This window comes from Ptychodera flava, chromosome 3 (assembly GCF_041260155.1).
Source record: "Ptychodera flava strain L36383 chromosome 3, AS_Pfla_20210202, whole genome shotgun sequence".
Taxonomy (NCBI): Eukaryota; Metazoa; Hemichordata; class Enteropneusta; family Ptychoderidae; genus Ptychodera; species Ptychodera flava.
In genome coordinates this window covers 42,143,053-42,160,254 of record NC_091930.1, presented here as the reverse complement: position 1 = coordinate 42,160,254, position 17,202 = coordinate 42,143,053, and the positions used below count along the sequence as shown (strand labels likewise).

The 17,202-nt window shown below is 38.4% G+C and overlaps 1 protein-coding gene across 1 annotated transcript; it reads right to left on the bottom strand.

The window, feature by feature from the left end:
* Positions 1 to 669: 669 nt before the first annotated feature.
* On the bottom strand, positions 670 to 16,992 carry LOC139130064 (uncharacterized). The gene is made up of 3 exons (XM_070695783.1): positions 16,690 to 16,992; positions 7,677 to 7,888; positions 670 to 2,431 (listed from the first exon to the last, which is right to left on the bottom strand). The coding sequence occupies exons 2-3, from the start codon at positions 7,842 to 7,844 to the stop codon at positions 854 to 856; spliced, it is 1,746 nt and encodes a 581-aa protein (XP_070551884.1). The 5' UTR covers positions 7,845 to 7,888; positions 16,690 to 16,992; the 3' UTR covers positions 670 to 853.
* Between the last annotated feature and the right edge of the window lie 210 nt (positions 16,993 to 17,202).

Sequence of the window (17,202 nt, the reverse complement as noted above, 5' to 3'; positions counted from 1 at the left end):
TGTTTTGATAACCTCTGAGGGCGCGCTGTTTAGCAGAGATCTCACGTGGGCATGGCAGGTTGTGTCTATGCAGTATGCATCTATCAATATTTTCCGGGAGGGGGGGGGGGGGAGGGGAATGTGGGCCAAACAGGGGACTTTGACATTTTTTCCCCAAGGTAAACTTTCCCATCAACACGTTACAAAAACATGTTCAAACCCAAGGGAGAATACAGTCTACACGTTGATAATTTAGAACTTGGTATTTGTAAACATTTAAACAGCCATTTTTGAGGCATTGTCAAATTTCACCCTTGCCAGACGTATCGCCGTGATCAAATTCCCCTACCCATGCATACAATTTGCGACTAATTTCCTCTGTTGTCCAACACTCTTCAAAGTCAAAATGGCCACCATTTCTGTTAACTTCACGTGTGAAAAAAATTAAATTTTTGATTATCACAAGACTCACTCAGTGAAAACTTTACTTATTGATGGTTTGCTCAAAAACTTTCCCGATGACACTTTCTACCATTCTCTGAGCAAATCAAGAATAAAAATCGGGGATTCATTGTGCAAAATGTAAGACAAGAGAAGTTCCACCCTACATTTACTGCTACTTCAAATTCAAAATGGCTACCATTTCTGTGTTCACTGTATGAGAAAAAAATTGATTTTTCACAAGACAGACTCGGTGAAAACTTTATTTAGTCCATTAGATTAAAAAATATGCCTCCGAAATAGATTGACAAGAAAAGAAACATCAAATATTGATAGTCTGAACAATTATCTTTCGGCGCATTCTATACTAATGCCAGGAACACAAGGTTCTTCAAATATCATTCACCCGGACAAATGTTGTTGATAAACTTTTTCAGTTGCAGTACACGTTCAAAATCATGTGCGCCACCATGCGGGACACAAAGCCATTGTATTCTTTATCTGCGTGACTGCTCTTGTAAAATCGTATTCCTTTGTGGATGTTACCGCAGTAACAGCTTCCTGAGATTCCAAAATAGTTCAAAAGCGAGATGTCTTTATGCGTGTTGACAAACTTACTCGTAAGATCATTCATTTTTTCCAAACGTGGCTTTGAGAGGTAGTCGCAGCGGGACGTGTCGCTCCCCTCCGGTGAATTGACCCAAATTATCCTGCCATCCTTCGACAAGATCTTGCTTAGCTTGGCTTCGAACGGTTGCAGTTTACTCTGGTACACTCCAAAAACGTCAAAGTAGTCTGGTTTGTGCCTTGGGCACGCGTCGTGTAATCCCGTCAACAGCACTAACAAATCTATTTTTCCGTGTGGTGCCAACAGTTCCTGCAGCTGCTCATCTGTTTTACCAGTCACACAGCTGATTCCACACCCTAAAGGTGTCGCCATCACAAAGCTGAACCCCACTCGACCGCTACCCTGCAAGGGCGGAGTCCAATGTGTCGGTCTTCCGACCCATAAATCCTGCTTGATCATATTGCTTTTCATCAAAGGTGGTTTGTTTGGCCTGTAGTAATAAATCTGCAATATCTCATTGGTTAATTCCTCAGTAATTGAGTCACCGATGAACAAAACGTTTTTTCCAGAAAAACACTGTGTCATCTCCTCAGGACTGTACAGTTTGTAGTGGCAATCATATGGCGCCCACACTCGACCAGAACTAGTAAGAATATCAAGATTCCCTTCGCATAGTGAACCATCACAACCGGTTTTTGGAACAGTGACCCATCGACCGGGAACATCTCCTGATGTGCAGAGGGGGGTCGATTTTGGTAGCGTTGCACACTTACCTCGATCGACCATGACTATGGACTTGGGTGTATTCACCAGTGGTTTATCAAGGCATGGCACTTTCAGCAGTGTGTTGTATACACGTTCCCGTGCCGTTTCCACGTGAATCAGCAAGATTTCCAGGACATACTTTCCAGCTTCCAGCAGAGGTATTTTCACAGCAAAATTCCCACTGTGGGTGTAGGTGACTTCAACTTTGTTAAAATACAAACTGTACTCCTTAGCTTTGGGGATCTTGGCCAGATCTGGCCCGACTATCCTTCCCGTCATGTCAACCCACGGCTCACAGTTTACATTTTGTCCGTCGCTTCCGACAGCTCGGACTATTAATACATTTTGAGTACAAGCTTCAAGAACGACGCTGTCTTCTTCTATCGTTTGATCAGATGTGTCCAGGACAAAATTGGCAGGGTACTCACTTATACTGCAAAGATGAGAAGGTAGAGATGTGGTTGTGGTGGTTGTGAATTGGCCTGTGAGGGCGCTCGTCACATTCTTTTTAGCGCTTGCACCAGTGCTTGCACCACTGCTTTCAAAGTGCACAATTTGACTGCTGCTTGAAGAGTTGACTGTTCCAGTCATGTGATGTTTTTTCTCCGGTGCAGCAGCGCTGACATTAGTGTCAGCTGCCAATGCTGTGAGGGTTTCATTCACCTCATGGGAAATATTCTGAAAAAATATAGTAAAGGGATTGACATATACGTATAATGTTGAGACTATTTAAGAAAGGGAAATGATATTTGTGGCTAGACATTGTTACTCCTATGTTACTCCAACAAGCAACCTAGAGGCCTATACAGGCCCCCTATTTTTCTTTCTGTGAAATACAAGATTCAAACTTGGAATGAATCTACCTTTGGCTCAAATGAGAATTTGCGGTTAGTTTGTGATTAAGTTATGGAACAATTACTGCAATGTGTCAACATATCAGTTGCATAATAATGAACACTTTGGCTGTTACGAGACTAAAATAATTGTGTAAAGAATTGTCATCTACTATAACTATCACTGAGCACTGTTAAAACTGAAGTACACTGTAAGAAGTGTAAGCATTCAAGAGATGGGCTCTAACTCAATTAGTTATAACCTAATTTTCTCGCTCCAGTGTTTGAGCCAGCTTTTGACAGAATGGGGACATAGAGTCATTATGGGTCACCATGACCTAGTTATATATTTGATGTTCAATAGACAAGTCAGGTGAGTGCATTAAAGATAAGTACATAAGGCCACTGGTGTTGCGCCAAATTGTGCCTACGTGAAACTTTCAGTATCATTTAGTTTACTGCTACCCCCCTGGTATGCGTATAAACTGCATAAATTGACCAGAATAATTAGCCAACTCATTAGCCAAATCATAAATCTTGCAGCCACTTGGAACAAATTTTAGACAGTTTATGATCTCCAGTGTGGCAACAGCTTTCGCTGCATTCATGTGTTCCTAATTTACAAATCATGATGTTTTGCATGTTGTTTATTATAGTTTTTACATTAATTACAGTAAAGAAATATTTGTTCAGTTTTTATTGCATTAATTATCTGTGTTTTTATGGCATTTCAGGTATAGAAATACTTTTTCATTTATGGTGGTGAACTTTTGCCACCAGAAATAATATTAGGTTGTAATTATGAAAATCTGGTAGCAATGTGAAGTGTATATTTACCATTTATACAGAATATTTTGGCAGCATTCAGTCAGTGTTCACAGTATGACCGCCTATCGTAAACTACTAGCTCCTCATGTGGTAAATTTATGCAGTCTTTTAAGTCATGACCAAAATTTTTTGAGCCACACAAATAAAAAAATTTTGTGCAAAAGAAATCATTTAGTAGTATAGTGGCAGTGTGTGTAGATACAATTACTGTGGTGTTTAAGGCCCTGGTGTTGTGTCATAGTTGTGATCAAGCAGGCTCAATAGCATCTTGAGCATAAGTATATTTCTTGAGACAACAAGGGTTGGGTCAAACCAAAACCCTGTAAAACAAGACACAGTGATATATGTTCATTTAATCTCCCACTGTTTGAACCATTGTTTCAATGATTATGATATTTTAGCCCAGAAAGGTTTTTATGTAATATTTTTATATCATCAAGAAAAGTCTGGTGATGTTCACTTCTCCATCATTAAACTTGTGGAATCTGCAAAAATATTAAAATCATTCAGAATCAAATCATTTCTTGCATAACTTATAGCAGTTTGAAAAAGACCAAATGGACAATTTCAACAGTTCTCCTAGTTTAGATTGTTGCTTTGATGTTAAGTTACCATGCAAAATTGCAGTTATCAAATGTGATGATTTGAAAATGGATGTGCCTTACTGCAACTACTTTTGACAATTTCCCTTTGCCATGAATTTTAATAAAATTTAAGTTAATACTGACGGTCAAGTAGACTTGGTTCAAGTCTGTGATTTGTGAATGTTTGAGTGGAGTGAAGGCAATGATTTGTATTCTGCTTTCATGTGAAACGCGCGCGTGAGTGGACGCGATGAGTGGGTGAACGCGATGAGTGGAGTGAACGCTATATACACCGGAGTTTCACCCGGAATCACAGACTTGGCTTTCTTGCACGACCTGCGTTGCTACAAATTATTCATGAGATGACGTTTCTTTACTCATATATTATTCATAAGATGACATCACTAAATTTTTTCACATTGGGAGGAGTCACCAATTGACCCAAACGAGACATGCATAAAACTCACATATGCACATGGTGTTGTTGACAAAATGTTGAGTGCGATCACTCCCACAAAAGTCAGCACGACCTCTGTTGTATCACCGAAAACGAGTGAAAATATCTGTGTTGTTTGTTGGGCCCATGTTGCAAAATGCGAAAATCATCGCCAGTTATTCAAGGATGGAAAAAGACACCGTCCTTACAGTTGTAGCTTGTTCTCTTACATGCCCAAAGCGATGGAAATCAAAACAATGTGGGGCGACTTCGTATGTCAGTGATTTTCCGCTGCCGGTTGGTGCGCAGACGAACACATCTTTTCCCTCAATGTAACTCTCAACAAGCTTTCTTTGGTAATCTCGCATGATTAGCAATGGTCGACCAATCAGTTGTAAAACGCGGTTGATGTACGAACTTGATGCCATTATTCGCCAAGATATAAAACGTACTCGATGTCTAGCTTTGCACGGAGATGACAACAAACTTTTTAATACATGCAGAGGTTTATTAGCATGCGTTCTTCTTATTGGCCAGAATAACGGCGGGGCTGTCAATCATTTTGTATTTGCTTACGTCACTGTGTACACAGTCCGTCTCACCGCCACCGACTTGAACCAAGTCTAACGGTCAAGCTGAATGCCATTTAAATTGGAAGGCATCGACCTTCAGACATAAGGTTGTACCCATTGGACTACCTTAGGTGGTTTCCTTTTGAACTTTAATTCTGTACCTGAAGGGTCTTCATGCATCACATCACAGGATGAGATGATCTAGATTTAACCTTTCAGAAAACCAAGTTTTTCACCTTTTCTCTTGTATTATGACTCTGTTTGTGAAAATTTCCTTTGAAATTATGCTTTTTACAATCAAACTGGGTAGTTGCAGGCAAAATTTTAATTCAAGCAAAGTAGGTAAAACAAGGACGAATGGGGTCATACTATATGAGTGTCACCGAAACACAGCCAAGCTGCACTGTAGTATCAAACAGCAACAATGTTTGTTTTACATCCCAGGGAATTTGTAACTTTGTAGAAAGGAGAGTAAACTGTTTCAATACATTGCAACTTTGTAGGAAGGAGGATAAACTGTTTCAACACCTTAGGGACCGTCTCAGATTGTCGCAGAAGTTCAAAAAGCGAAATTTATTCGCTTAGGGGGGGGGGGGGTTGACCTCCATTCAAGTAGTGAACTTCACTTTCGCACTTTTATTTTGTGATTAAAAGTTTTCGTGTGTTTATTTTAAATTAAAGAAAAACTGCACACTCGTGCCAACAAATTTGTAACTGTTTCCATCTCGTTTGTGCCCCAAACACAATTTACCGATAGGAACATTGTACCCTAAACATTTCATTCATCAAATATACAAAGACAAAGGTATCATTTTTTAAAAATGTGCTATTTATAAGCGTCTGCTCTAACCACTAGATGTCTTTATTCTCACTTGTTATGCACCTGGTCATAGTCGTTTTAATTAACATTCCGGGCCCCCTTGTCAAAGTTTCTCGATTATTTACCGCCCATACCAAGTACAAATTGTGTGTTCCCTAAGACAAAGAACAGTACAAGAGATGCAAAAAGGGAAAGTAAGATAAAATGACACTTTTATGAGGTAATATGCCCTGTTAATACTCAAATCTGATCGATTATTTTAATTGTCATGTGGCTAGGGGAATACGTCTTTAGTAGCTATAGCAAAATGCAACATTGTACTCTCAGGCAGACATGAACATTTCGCACTTTTGAAGTTTCGTTTAGGGGGAGGGGGAAGGGTTTTGATCTAAACGAAGAAATTTCGTTTCTTGAACTTCTGCGACAATCTGAGACGGTCCCTTATAACATTTTATTGTTAGCTATAGTTTTCTGTTTAGGAGGCACTGTCTAAAATTCAATAGTCACTAAAATATGGCCTATGCAGATTGCGTCAATGGTGACCCACAAAGATTAATTTATAATAATTGGGACAGAGCAAAAAAAATGCATCAAATGTCGCAATGCTGAAACTGTGGCTCCATTATTGTCATTTTGTGTACCATTTCTCAATAGGCAGAATTAACACTATAAAATTTAATATTGGCAATAAAGAATGAATAAATGAATAAAATATGCAAATTTGTGTGAATGTAAACACAATTAAAAAAGGAAATTCCAAAGAGGTTACATTAGGTAAATTGGAAAATATACAGGCACAATGAATATCTATGGCTACCAATTACCATGATGGTGGCAGTTTGTCTATGTCTCAACTTTGTAAAAGCAGTATCGTTCACTGTCATCTGCTACTACAGATGCTGCACCTGATAATACTACAGCATGGCCATTTCATCTGTCCCTCATGTTGACGGATATGGGCATTGATATATTTCAAGAACATATCAGATAATACAAAACAATTTGAAAATACCACTCGAGAAGTCTGAGAGGGAGTGTGTCAGTGACCTAAATAAGCCAGACGGTAATTGATTTATCCAACAAGGTGACAGATAATGGTACAAATTACATCACACATGTATTTCTTTTCAGATGCAATTGTAACATATGGCAATTGAAATGTTGGGCAATTATACCAGTCATGCCAATAGAGTATTGAGTTTCAAAAGACCTCTTCATCCGGCATGACATGTGGCGTCATGTTTTCAGGCAGTCATTTTATTTTGATTTCAAAAAAATAATCTCTGTAAATATTGTCAGTATAAATGACCATATTTACGACAAGATTTAACTTGTTTTCATAGAGATCAGAATACTATTGCATATTATTTTCAACAAGAGAAGTGTGCAGGGTGGATATGCAATCTAAGGCAATATGGACTGACACTGCAGTGGGCATTTGGGCGCGCGTGTGTGTGTTGTATGTGTGTGGTGTGGTGTATATATATATATATATATATATATATATATATATATATATATATATATATATATATATATATATATATATATATATATATATGTATGTATATTGAAACCTGTCAATTAAGGACACCTTTTGGACCTTTTGGAATGGAAAAGTGTCCTTAATATAGAGGTGTCCTTAATAGACATGTGAAATTCTATTCAAAGTGTAACTTTTGGTTTGATAAAATCTGTCCTAAATAGAGAGGTGTCTGTAAGTACAGGTTTCACTCTGTGTGTGTATATATATATTATATCTATCTATCTATCTATCTATCTATCTATCTACCGGTATATATAATATATGTATGTATGTATAGTTGCTGATGCATTTCTTCAATACTTACCTTAACCCAGTATGCAGGTCCAAGAAATGTCAGTGTGTTGTTGAAATATATTGGACGACAAAGGAGAAACAGGCTGAAGGATACCACACACACCACGATGAATCCCAGCCTCTTTCCCCTTGTGCCATACCAGGTGGGAGACTCCTTAGACGCTCCTGAAGATTCCATCGTGCCTGAATTTGCACGAAGCCCAGGACGTCATGAACCTCTATCTGTGAAGAAGGATATTTGCAATGTAACATAGATAAATGTCTGTGCATGTGATATATTTTCTCTGTAATATACCTTAGGTCAGCCCCACATTGACTGCATCTTTAGAGACATGCAGCCAATCACCATGTACAATGATAATAATAATAATGATAATAATAATAATATTTTATTGCTTGCTTGTAAATATAGGATTTACTTCACCTTTATGGCAATAAATGTTCAAACTTGAAGATAAGTTATACAGTATAGCGAACAATGAATATAAATGGGTATTTCTTCGTTTATATTTAAAGTAAAAATATAATCTGCAAATTGTTCATTCAAAGACAACTCTTGTTTTGTTAGTAGAGAAATAAGCTGATTTTCAGTTGTATAATTTGGAAATTAATTTTAATGAAAAAGTAATTTTATTTGAACTTTGTATTTCTGACAGACTAATACAAAGTGCATTTCATCTTCAATATTGTTAATGTTACATTGATTGCAGTATCTATAGGTAAGCGGACGAGTAGGAGGCGGTTTACGGATTTAACGGTACAGTTTGCCAGTAAAACTCTGAGGCCCGCAGGGCCGAGGAGTTTTATGGCAAACTGTACCGTTAAATTCCGTAAACCGCCGACTACGAGTTCGCTGACTGTGTTATACCACGAATTTGCCAAGTTCTAGCCTTGTTTGAACGCCGAAAGTTTTTATTTGTAATTTTAGTGCAGTGCAAGTTGAAACTTTGGCAGGAAACATTGACGCGTTTTGACACCTTGTTGAACGAAAGTGTAAAAAAATAACCCATGATTGGATAAAACAAAGTTGACATGTGTTGCTATTGTAGTGCGATGACGTGGTTGAGCACCTGGTTTGATTTGAATTGTATGAATAAGTTTGATTGATTGGTTGGTTGAATGAAGTGAAAAGGTGTTTGCAGATCGACGTTAGAGTCACGCTTTGCTCATTTGGGTCGAAAACTTTGAGCAGTATACACGAAATTGCTGAGTCGCTCTACGTATATCGATATGGCCGATGAATACAAATGAAAGCTGTATCCGGTGCACTTCAACTACCAAAGCCAAAGATGGAAAAGAAAAGTCCCCCTGTCACGCCAGTGCTAACGGCCACAATCGGAAGACCAAGCTACACAGCCACGTCAGAGAAAGGCGCAACAGAAACTGCAAGTACAAAAAAATACGTGTAGATCCACAATGACTGTGGTCCTGCGTGTGTGTTTGCCTGTAGCTAGATTTAACTTTACAAAGGCGACTGAAACCTCTACATTCAGTGTTGATAACTGACTTTCAGCTTCGAATGATCGTGATAACAATAACCTTAACACTGAAGTGATATTTGCAATCAATGCCGTTATTTCACGGTGACCTGTAATTGATTTTGAGATGTACAGTCGTGCAAAATTTATTCAGTCCGGTGATTCTTTTAAAGTGTCTTTACTCTGTACTTAATGGTGAAATAAATTTCTTCTGGTATAATGTCTCGCATTTGTTTTTTTTACTCGTCGCCACATGACTTTCTTTTGTTTAAAAAGTGTCCATTTTACAAGTTCTTTTGTTTAAAAGTGTCCGATTTACTAGTAAACCGGACAGTTTTTAACAAAAGAACTGTCCGATTTACTAGTAAATCGGACACTTTTAAACAAAAGAACTTGTAAATCGGACACTTTTTAAACAAAAGAAAGCCAGGTGGTATATAATAAAATATTCGGTTATGGAAATTAGAGAGCATGGTAAGAATAATGGGCACGAGGGGGAGAGTGGTATAACTTTCAGTAATTGGGGTTTTTTGAAACAGTGTGTTTCTCTTTTTCAATTGCTAGATCATGATTGCTAATGCGAAGTTTGGTGAGTAATTTTCTTTCTCACATTGTAACTGTGTTATTAAATGATGTTTTATTTTGGCGTACATTCTCAGTTTACTATTTTCATCCGTGATCAATTTTTCCAAAAGACCTCATATTTGTTTATTGTTTTCATTAATCCAGCTATCACTTTTTGTGTTTAAGTGATGGAGCTTTATCAAGGAGAAAGTTCATTCCATGTTTTTTTTAATTAAAGCACTTAAGCAATTAAACCAGGATCTATTGTTAGTAGCATTTTACCATTTGCTCCAGGAAAGCTTCTTTAGCAAGACTGGTATAATGTGAGAGTTATACAATATGAGGCCAGTATTTAACAATATTAAATTTGACATCGAGTAGTAGTGGAAATTGTCCTAGTTCACCACTTACATTGACACTGTGCTCACATTGACATAAAAATAGGTTTGAGGTCATAGAAGCTCTGACTCAGATGTGTAGGCTGTTTCAGTTAATACCAACACTCCCGCACATTTGAAGGATTTCCCTTTTTCTTACCTCATTTGTATATTTTTGACACTCACATGTTCATATGACCGTCACATCTCAACCCCTGGGTCTACCAAATACTATGATGGTAGGTGCGGTGGTTTTGGAGCTTTTGCATCGGACGGACATACATGTACATCTGCACATTATAACATACATACAGACATACATACAGATGCCCCAACTCACCATATAAGCTCTTTTTGGTATTTATTGACATACCAAATGTGAGCTAAAAATAAAGTCTGACACTACAAGAACCCTTCAATGTAAGTACAATAACTTCAACCTGCGTGCGTGAGTGCTTCACGAACTCTACACGTGTTGAGCGGTCTCAGTCAGAAAAATGTAACAACTTAGCCGGCTATTGAACCACTCTTTTTTGGGAGTGGAGATTTAGCCGAGTGGTTCTGTCTGTGGCCTCTCAGCTAGGCGACTGATGCCGTATGTTGTGGGTTCGAATCCGATTGAAAACTATCCGTATTTACCTGCAAAGCAGGCCTCATCAGCTGCCATTACGCATATATCAGTACACAGATATAATATTCATCTCTTAAGAGGCAGGTTATTTATCAGCTTCATGTAAAAGCGAATTAACCAAAAAGATAATTCAAAGGGAAACAATGGACTAACACCATGTGAATACTCAATGTACACATTAAGGCCAAGGGATTGAGAACCGCCCCTTTAAACTTGACATTTCTAGTGTTCGAAAGTGCCTTGGGGCATAATTTAAATTCTCTAAAATCTTTACAGTACTTTGCTGATACTCTGTGTGGAGTAAATGAATTTTTTTACAATCTTGTTTGGTGAAAATTGAAAATCTAATTTTTCCCTATAGAGATGGAAATTGTGGCAATAGTTCTTTGATCTAAACGACATAGTAAATTTCAGGTAAATTAGCAGGGATTATTCTTAATTTAAATTGCATAAGTAAATTTGAGGTGATTTGTTTCTCTGCTTCAAAAATATTCGAACGGCGTCTCCTGATATTCATTTGTGGTTGGGAGAGACAATGGTTTTTTTTGTTCCCTGGAGGAAAGCATGAGCAAACATTCAGCTCTTTCACTGTAAGTCACATACCATGTTACATGTATTGTTAATATACACACAGTTTTCAGCTTAATGTTATGAATGTATCCCACTAACACGCATCCACACACACTGTACATATTATGTCACACAGACTAGGCCGTGGAGTATGTGTGGGCATTACAACTAGGCAGGTATAAGTCCCCGTATGCCAGCTTAAGCTTCTAGGTACATGTAACATAAAGACAATGCTCAGTCAATAATAAACGATTTGGCACAAAAAGGTGGTTTCAAATGCCGTGATAGAACCTTAGACAAGCTTCAGTTCAAGGTATCCCTAAAAGTTGTATCATTGGCAATGTCTTGGTTGCACTCCAAGCAGCATGATGCAGCAGCCAGTTTGGCTGTTTTTTGCAGTTTTTGCTAAATATCTGTGTGCGCCTGTTTGTGTGTGACATGAACACAAGAAAAGCATTGGGTTCAGGTCCATCCCTCAATTCCCAAATCAGCAATAACACTATTAACAGTGCACCCTTTGGATAAGTATAGTCTGCCCTGAACACATCAAATACAGGGCACTTTAACCAGAAGGACTACCCATTGGTAGTGAGTGCTACATAAATGCAATATACCGTAGCATGCTTGTAATATTGTCATTGTCTTGAAACTTTCACAACAGACTTGGAATGAGACGCAATTTTGAATGATTGATACATATTCAAACATATTAAAATATCAGTGTGGTAGAGATTGAGATAAAACAGGGAAGAAAGGCTGTGTGAAAAAATGCTGACTCTGCCATTTATCCGAGTGTTTTTGATGAATTTATCATTGTGCATCTTCTTTGTGTAGTCGGCAACACACACACTTCTTGATGCTTGTAAAAGTCATCTATACAGAAATTTTTAGAAGCTTTTGCTGCAGGAAAAAGCAACTTTTAAGGTGTGATCACTTGCCTGCATGTTTAGGGGCTGAAAATTATTGTAGTGCGAACTAAACAATATCAAGCGGTATGGGGATTTCAACACTATACCTACCGTACATTGTACAACACGTGCAATTTCCTCACAAAGAAAATGACAATATTTTTACTTAAGCGTTGTCACCCACTCTAACATAGGCACATGTATGTGTGCAGTAAGCACTGCACCTGTTTCAGTGACGCAATCCCTCGTGGACTCTTTTTGTAATGTTTACACTGGATAAATCTGAATCAATGAAACATAAAGAACCAGTATACAGAACGTTTCAAAATTTTCCAGGACTGGTGGAGAATTAGAAGATTTTACTGAACAATTTTAATTGCTGTATAGTGAATTGACATGCGGTTATTTGTTCAGCTAAGATATTTTTCCATTATAAGTAGGTAAACGTATGTCGGTTCGGATCCATAAGCAAATGCATGCATGGCCCCTGAGGGCGCTATTTTCAACATCAGAACAAAGTTGTTTGCTTTTGAGCATTGTGTTGAAATATCTTTTGTTGTCAAAAATGCAAAAGAGCTACCGGTGGGGTTTTCATTGTATAAATAGAGGCCTAGAAATGCAAACAAAATTGCTTATATTATATTCATTCCTTGTATACGAGTTCCCTTGTCGAAGAACAAAGGCGATATGATATTCCTAAAATTACCTTTCCTGTATGGTGGTTATGATAATAATTCAATCATTACAAATACTTTATCCAAACCTTTGCACGCATAACACAGTACATCAACAGGCATAGGCCCTCTCTCTAGAGTACAGTGCTCCATACAAGAATAAAGCTGAAAGGAGAACTACACACCACTTATTTACATACCAAATATAATTTGTTTCATATGGTCAACACAGCAGGCTACACTCATCAGATGTTGTGTTACACTGGTAAATTTCAAAGAGTGAGTGTGCAGATGTTAACAGCGTTGATCGCGATTTCGGGTCTGTTACTAAATATGGCTGCATGCGCGCGACTTTCAGACAAATATGCTGAAATTCGGACAAATATTGTCGTTGTATTTGCGCGGCTGTTGTTGCAGCTTGTAATCTCCGTCATCAATTCATACGAAGAAGTGTGACGCTAAACAGCCTTTCTAACACTCGCAGGTTTTATTTTCGTCGTTTATGCGGAAAATGCGGACAAATGTTTATTTATGCATATTAATGAGAGAGTACAGTGACGTCATTTGCGATCAGCGCTACTCGGATACAAGTTAGAACACAACACAGACCTTTTCACTATTCATTTTCACAGAACAGTAGTGCTGATGGCAAATGACGTCATTTCGTTAATATGCATTAATAAATCATTGTCCGCATTTTCCACACAAACGACGAAAATAAAACCTAATAGTCTTACAATGGCTTCTAAATGTCAAACCAATTCATATGAATTTAGGTCTCAGACCTACAAGCTGCAATAACAGCCACGCATGCAGCAACAAACTTTGTCGGAATTTCAGGCAGCGTTGTCCGATGTTGCACGCGTGCTATATGTACATTTAGTAACAAACCTATAATAGCGATCACTGTGCTCTCCCTGGCCTTTCGAAATTGTTAGTAAATTTACGAATTCAGTTCAAAAAATATTAGTAAGCACAAATTATGTAATGCTGAGCCTGCCAATTTTCAACAAACACTTTTGGTACTCCATGAAGGATTTTAAGGGGATAGAAATGATGAATGATTACATGATAGACAAAGGCAAATGAACAATTCCTTTTAACTTTTTTGACAACTAACACTCATATTTTGATACGCATTTTCAAAAGATCCATTGCATAACACTGTACATCATGGGTCATGAACCCTCGTAACATTCAAATTTCTTCCCTGTCTCAATGAAGTGTGATTTTGGTCAACCGGCCCATGAATGTTATTCAATTAATTGATCTTTATTACACAAAATACATTTTCCAGTATATTGTAGCACAAATCGTAACTCCTCTGTATAGTCAGTGTTTATATATATTAAAGCCCCAGTGCTGCTTACTTTTGATGATAACTTCACCATTTTTATTTTTAATGTGAATCATAATTCCTTGTTCTTCTCCCACAAGAATGTTGATATACACACTATCCAGCTTGTCAACTTAGCGTCTATATGTGTAAAATGCATTGTTATTGTTTACATTTGAATTCTAGTCCCAGACCAGAAGTCAGTTTTCAACAATAACAGTGCAGTTTACAACCATAGCATAGGGGCTGAGTTGACAAGCTGGATACTGTGTATATCAATATTCTTTTGGGAAAGAACAAGGAATAAGGGTTCACATTTAAAATAAAAATGGTGAAATTATCATCAAAAGTTTGCAGCACTGGGCTTTAATATATTAAGAGGTCATTCATATTATCAGTGTTTGCACAAGTTTTACAGTAGATGAGAAATCTGCCCCTGTTTTTCATATTTGGACAGTTCTGTTACCTTGAAAGTATGCATGCCATCCATAGGTACTGTGTGGTGTTCAGCTCTAAATTCTTTTAAGACAACCACTGATCAGAACGTTTCGCAGTCTCTGGTTTCGCACAAATTCATATTTCTGTCTCGTTATAAGCGCAAACTGAAACTGGTGATCCTGCTAATGTTTCTCTGGGACAGTTACATTTTTAAAACGCTAAAGATGATCGTCATTTTCCACATAAATGACGAAAATAAAACCTCCTCATGTTACAATGACCACCAAAGGTCACACTATTTTTATGATTATTATTGCTCAGACTACAAGCTGCAACAACAGCTGCGCATGCAACAACAAAAATTTGTCTGAATTTTAGGAAGCGTTGTCCAAAGTATGGCACATGAAGTTATACTTAGTAACAAACTTGAAATCGCAATCAATGCTATTTGATCAAATCCCTCTGCTCTCGATGCTAGGCGCATGCACATCAAGTTTCAGAGAAACTTTTTTCACCAAACATGGAAAAAATTGCCTGTTCCTGCTGCCACTCATTTTATTTCGCATTTTCAGAAGAAAATTGGATGTTTATGAAAATATTCTAATTAGTATATGTACATTTTGCTAAGATATTTGGCCTTTGAAACTGCAATTATACCATTGACCGCTGTGAAAAATAATGTTCAAAGGAAATGTAAACATTGTTTTCAAGCCAAACCTTTCATTTTGCCGAGTTTGTAAGCGAATGTGGCCTAGTTTCACACGCAATAGAACACGACTAATTCCCTCTATTAGTAAAATGACAATTCGACCATCAATCTTCAACCGATCAATGACTGTGCTCGTAATGCACATGCATTGATAATCAAAGGCCATTTTAATAAGTATCTGTGCTCTATCCGCCTAGCCTACCGGCAAATGTGTGACAGGTGGCTGTGGGAACACTGCAGCTTATGGTAATAACTATTGTAATTATTAGAGTTATATCGTTGGCGCTTGCCGTGTATCTGCACCACATAAGCTACTGTGCGGCTGGCAAATTGCGGGACTCAGCTTCATCCATTGTGAAACTTGGAAAGCACACAAATATACATAAGGCAGGGCCTGTTTCAACAGCCTGGGGATTACGGACTTCTTTTGTCCCGCTGTCGGAAGGTACTCGGTTATTATCATATCAATCATCAACATGTTACGTGTGTTTGTAATGTTATGTAACTTGGCCAGACGTCAAACGCGACGTCTATTTTGAATGATGCTCCAAGGTCAACACCCATCACGAAAAATTCAAAAAAAAAAAAAAAAAAAATACGCGCCCGTCCGAATAATAATGAAAGTGTGATTCATAGTAAAATATTTCCTATACAGCTTTCCGATTTATTTAACTAACATATGGTGTAAAAAAAGCGGCGCCGGCAGACGTTTATTATGACGTGGTTTAATTCAATACAACACAAACTGACACTTGACAGCGTAAAATGCCATAGTACATGCAAACCGAGCAGCTAGTTCGTTCGTGTCTTGAATAACAAAACCAGACGGTTGAAGGACCTCTAAGCCTTTTTTCTTCTCATCCTCATGGTCGGGGTTCCATAGCATCATAGACACTTTTTGAGGGGGGCGGGGGGAGGTATATGACTGCATCCGGCGTGCCATTTCAGCAGCCAGCCATCAGCCGAGCGGAATATCATGGCGGTTACGCAATTGTGCAGAGAAATACAACACCCAACTCCCAACGAACTCTCGTTTGTACCTCCGTGTTTCACGAAATGCTGTCGCAGTACTGTAAATTTGTCACTTCGATGACAGCCTACATGTCATTGAAAGTGAAACAAGAAGCTTTTAAGTAGCCTGCCCACGTCACGGAGAAAGGATCGGCCCACGTACGGCCACAGTACTACACTGCCTGCACAGACAACACGAAGGCGGATTTAAAACAACTGTACGCACTTAGTCAAAACATCCTTGGTTACTCTGAAGTGGCCGATGTCTCTCAGAGAAAACCGCCTTCAGATGACAAACAAAATAGTGAAGAACAGAATTATTCTTACTCTGATCAAACGCTGTCTCAGAATCGTGAAAACGCTGAACGCCGACGAGTAGACAGAGGCAGCTTCCTCCTCATTTCACAGACATCCAACGGTTCACGGTCGATTATGGATCGCCCTTCTTCGTCGATTATGCTGCAAGTGCAACTTCAAATCGACAATGGGTTCTCGGTACTGTGGCAGGGGCGATACTGGCTGCATTCGCGAAGGAAGCCAATATCCAGAAGTTAACTAGACGGACTGGGTCCTAGGGTTGATGGGAAACTCTGCGATGTAAACCTGCTGTCATCAACGACAACGACGAAGGGATTCCAAGAGTCGTCACACTGCGCAAGCTCAGGTAATCCTCGGCCTCGGTCGGTAATTGACGGAAACCGTCATATCTGAGATGTCTCTTTTTTACATCCATGGTACAAGCGTACATTTTATATGTCAGAAGCTATGCCCCTATCCTGTAACCGTATCTAAAATGTCGGGATATGATTATGACATTAAAAAAATGATATGTATTTTTAA